We start from the raw sequence: 4616 nt of genomic DNA, 5'->3' as shown, positions 1-4616 counted from the left end.
GCTATACCCATCTACTGGTAGCAATCGATAAGTTCTCCAAATGGATCGAGGCTTGTCCGATTAATCGAATCAAATCCGAGCAAGCAGTGCTGTTCTTCACTGACATTATCCATAGGTTCGGGGTCCCTAACACCATCATCACCGACAACGGGACACAGTTCACCGGCAAAAAATTCTTGACATTCTGCGACGACCACCACATCCGTGTGGCCTGGTCGGCCGTAGGACACCCAAGGACCAACGGCCAAGTAGAACGTGCCAACGGCATGATCCTACAAGGCCTCAAGCCAAGAATTTACAACTGGTTGAAGAAGTTTGGCAAGAAATGGCTCGCCAAACTCCCATCAGTCATCTAGAGCCTGAGGAACACTCTAAGCCAAGCCACGGGGTTCACGCCTTTCTTCCTGGTCTATGGAGCCGAGGCCATCCTCCCCACTGACTTGGAATATGGTTCCCCAAGGCTACAGGCCTACAACGAGCAAAGCAACCGCACCACCCATGAGGACACCCTCGACCAACTGGAGGAAGCCCGAGACATCGCGCTGCTGCACTCAGCCAAATACCAGCAAGCCCTACGGCGCTTTCAAGCCCAGCGCATTCGAAGCCGAGACTTGAAGGTAGGCGACCTGGTGTTAAGGCTGACATAGAGCAACAAGGGCCGCCACAAGTTGACCCCACCATGGGAAGGGCCATACATCGTTGCCCAAGTGCTGAAGCCCGGGACCTACAAGCTAGCCAACGAGAAGGGTGAAATCTTCACCAACGCTTGGAACATAGAACAGCTACGTCGCTTTTACCCTTAAATTTCCAAGCATTGTACATATTGTTCCTCGAAATACAATTGAGAAGCGTTCTTTAGTTGTTCTAATTTTTCGAGAAACCCCCCCGAGCCCACTGTGGGTCTCGGCAATACGATAACACTGTAAGGGAGACCCGGCTCTGCCACCGTAGAACCGAGCCTCCCTCTGGGGCTAGATGAGGGATTCCCCCCTAAGTCCCACGCACCATTTTTTAGTCGTTTTTCAAAAAAACTCCTACGCCAAACCCTCTAGCACGCTCTGACGAATCGGTTGCAAAAAACCCAAGGACCGAAAGCCCGTCTTAGGGCTGGAAGGCTGGTAGAGTCGCAAGACAGCCTAAGCCTACGGGCTACGGCGCTCCCTCACCACCTTTCGCCCAGGGGACGACTTAGGCTCCGAGGAAGTTTTTTACGAAGAAATCTTATCAGAGACAACAAGAGGGCAGAGGCTTAGAAATACAAGACAAATGATTAAGAAACATGAGTACTTTAAAAGAAAGGCCTCGACGACCACAAGCGTTACGATACAAAGTTAATTCCTATTCTATTTACATGGCCGCTTGGGCCCAGGTCAAGGCTCAGGACCTCTGGCATTGGCAGACGGCGGGGGAGGGACCACCTCCTCTTCAAACAACGTTGCCAGCGCCATGCTAGGGCCTTCCGCCGCCTCTAACAACTTCGTCACCGCCTCATCGGCCTCCTCGTCATCATCGGTCAAGACGTAGCCATCGTTGATGGCTTGGAGGTCAACACCGACGTAGTGCGAGGCGATGACGGCCAGTGTGCGCTTGACACCTGTATGCAGCGCTCCTCGGAGCCGCTCATGCACTTGACCGCTCAGTGCAATCAGACGGCTCCCAAGGGAGCTGCCTGACTGAACCCCCTCAACCTCTAGGGCCTCGCAGGTGGCACGGGCGGCACCCTTCAGCGCGCCATGCTCCCTGATCTCGGTCTCGAGCACCATCTGCACCGCGACGGAAGCCTCGGCTGCCCGGGTGACCTCTGCCTCCGACTCTGCGCCACAGGAAATGGAATGGGGTTGAGCGTGAGGAAAAACAAGCCAAATGGGGACGGAAGCCCACGGGACTCACCCTTGGCCTTTAGCTCCCAGCGTCGGGCCTCGACCTGAGAGGCCTCGGCTTTCTCCTTCTAGCGCAGGGCTTCGGCCCGAGAAATGACGGCCTCCTCCTTCAGGCGCTGGGCCTCGACCCGAGAAGCCTCGGCCACCTTGGAAGCTTCACTCCCCAGCTCTGCGTCACACCAGGGAGTTAGGGAGCGAACATAAGAAAAAGCAAATAAAACGAGGGGAATAGGACTCACCCTCGGCCTTTCCCCTCAAAACTACAGCCTCGGTTCGTGAGGCCTCAGCCACCGTAAGGGCCCCATCCAAGGCGCCCTTCGTCAGCTGGTGCGCACTCTGCTCCACCCCTAGCTATCCAGCAAGGACCTTACCCGAGGCCGTGGCCTCTCCAGCCCGGGACCTGAAGGCGTCCCGCTCACCGGCCACGCGGGTCAGCTCCTCCTCTAACTCCTTGACCCGCGCCGCCAGAGGGGCGACCTGCTCCTGGGCCGTAACCGCCTTGACCTTCGCATCAGCACAACGAAGGTGGAGGTCCTCCACCTCTGCGCTCCGTGCCGACAGGAGCTCATTGGCACCAGCAAGAAGACTCTTTTGCCGCTGAAGCTAGTCCCAGACGTCCCTCTCCCGCCGGAGAAAGACTGACTTCCCAAGGGATCGGGTCTCGAGCTCCTGGGGGGAAACAGAACAGGGGTCAATCCCTATAAAGAAAACTTGGAAAAAGACCACCGCATGAGAAAAGAAAGCACGAACCTGGGCAACTCCGGGCAGATCATTGGCCACCACGGACAGCGCTGTCCATAGTGACCGCTCCGCCAGCTAGCGGTACTGCTCGAACGTGTCCCAGCGACCGCCCTCGGCCGTGTCCTCGAGGGCAAATAGAGGCTCTGCCTCAGGATCGTCCTGGCTTTGCCACAGGACACGCGGGTGATCCCACCTGCGGGGCTCGGGTCGTACCCGCACAAGGGCCGAGCTTCCCTCGCCTGGGGTCAGAACTGGTTGTTCCACGGCACCGGCCACCTCAGCGTCGGCCATCTCCTGCGCCCGGGAAGTATCGTCGGAGGAGATCGGAAGGACCTCAACCTCCCGGGCGCTCTCCCACAACGACGGCGGGCCTTGAACCAAGGGTGCCACCAAGGCCTCCGCCGCCTTCGTCTCCACTTCCTAAACCGACGGCCTCACCGCGATCACGTCAGCCTTGGTGGTCCCGGGGGCTCTAGCCCCCGCCATCATGGCTTCCGTGGTCCCAAGGGCTCCGGCCGCCGCCATCGTGGCCTCGGTGGTCCCGGGGGCTCCGGCCCCCGCCATCGTGGCCTCGGTGGTCGCGGGGGCTCCGGTGCCCGCCGCAGCAGCCTCGATGGTCCTGGGCGCCATGGCCTCCGTCGCCCCGGCATGTGAAACCCCGGGGACCTCAATCCCGGTGCCCTCGGTAGCCAAGGGAACCTCGGCCACATCCGACGCACGGGCCTCGCCATTGCGGGGTGGAGGCGCTCCCCCCCCCCCCCCGCCTGTGTCAGGGCCACCTCAGTAGCCCCTCCTTGGGTGGCCGGCTCCTTCAGGTCGGCCCTCGCCGATGCCGCACCACGTTGTAGGGCGGCTTGCGCCTCCGCCACCCAGTGGGCGGTGGAGCTAGGGTTAACCTTGAGCACTTTTAGGGGCGCCAAGGTAGGCACCTCCGCAGGTCGCTTCTGGCTAAGGACAAAACATTTACAGGGTCAGCACAAGACAAAAGAACGAATGGAAAGCACTACGGCTCCACCAAAAATACACCTACCTCGAGCGGGGCTACAACCGCTTTGGCACGGTGACCCTTGTCTGCAAAGACAGTGGCGGCGGCAGAGGCACGGCCTCCGTGTTCATCGACGCCGGTTGGTCCTTGACGGACCTCGGCGCCCCCTCGGTCCTCTGCAGGGGAAGTTGCGTCGCCCCCGCCGCCACCTGCTCCACCACTACCGCCGAGCCCACCGGGCTGACGGCATGCTTGCCAAGCGCCCTCGCCTCAGGCGTGTCGGCCTCGGCCCCGGGGCGGGCGATTGCTGACCCTGGGACAGCTCCTCCTCCTCCCCCTGGGAGCGCTAGGCTGCTTGCCGACGCCCCAGGCACCGTCTCCCCTATGTCAGGAAGATGGTCCAGGGGACCCCGCCCCATCTCGCCCTCGTCATCTCCGTCCGAGGCATTCGTCGATAATGATGGCGATGGGGACTCCTCCAACGGGAGGCCATCCTTCCTTTGCTGCCGGCGACGCTCATCTAGCTTCTCGTGTGCAAGGATCTGCTTCGTGTGCTTTGCCGCCTTGGCGTCCTTCCGCATCTTCTGCGCCTCGGCGTGCGCCCGGTTGATCGCCCACCACCTCACGTCCTCTGGGACAGGCGGTGGAGAGGCACGCACATCCCTCATCCCCTGTAGGAACGGCGAACACGCATAAGGGAATGAGAAATAATGAGAAACGGAGAAGGCTTGGGGGCTACAGCGGCGCGTGACTTACCAGCGAGAGGAACCCCCACGACGGGCGCATCGCGATAGGGGTTAGGTTGCCGCCCCTCAGCTTCGCCTCCACTATCTCCCCCACCCGGCGAAGAATTTCCTCGTCGGAAAGGGCGGAGGAGGACATCTGAATGCCCTCATTTGGCTCGCCCGGCCTCATCTCGAACAGGTGCCGCCGCCGAGCCATCAGTGGCAGCACCCTCCAACGGTGGAAGGCGGCCATGACCACGGCCACAGTAAGGCCACGGCCCCATA

General features: G+C 60.6%; 1 protein-coding gene across 1 annotated transcript; it reads right to left on the bottom strand.

The window, feature by feature from the left end:
* Positions 1–1370: 1370 nt before the first annotated feature.
* Positions 1371–3251, bottom strand: LOC136469315 (uncharacterized). Its single transcript, XM_066467551.1, has 3 exons — positions 3060–3251; positions 2252–2384; positions 1371–1813 (listed from the first exon to the last, which is right to left on the bottom strand). The coding sequence occupies exons 1-3, from the start codon at positions 3249–3251 to the stop codon at positions 1371–1373; spliced, it is 768 nt and encodes a 255-aa protein (XP_066323648.1).
* Between the last annotated feature and the right edge of the window lie 1365 nt (positions 3252–4616).

This window comes from Miscanthus floridulus, chromosome 8 (assembly GCF_019320115.1).
Source record: "Miscanthus floridulus cultivar M001 chromosome 8, ASM1932011v1, whole genome shotgun sequence".
NCBI classification, from domain to species: Eukaryota; Viridiplantae; Streptophyta; class Magnoliopsida; order Poales; family Poaceae; genus Miscanthus; species Miscanthus floridulus.
This window is presented reverse-complemented; position numbering and strand designations above follow the sequence as displayed.

Bases quoted from the DNA above. Each gene is read 5' to 3' on its own strand.
- LOC136469315 (XM_066467551.1), bottom strand. From the start codon at position 3,251: ATGGCGCCCAGGACCATCGAGGCTGCTGCGGCGGGCACCGGAGCCCCC. The intron at 2,385-3,059 runs GTGAGGCCGTCG...GCTGATGCGAAG, and splicing joins CCAAGGCTGACGTGATCGCG to GTCAAGGCGGTTACGGCCCA. The intron at 1,814-2,251 runs GTAAGGTCCTTG...CCTGTGGCGCAG, and splicing joins TGGAGAGGCCACGGCCTCGG to AGTCGGAGGCAGAGGTCACC.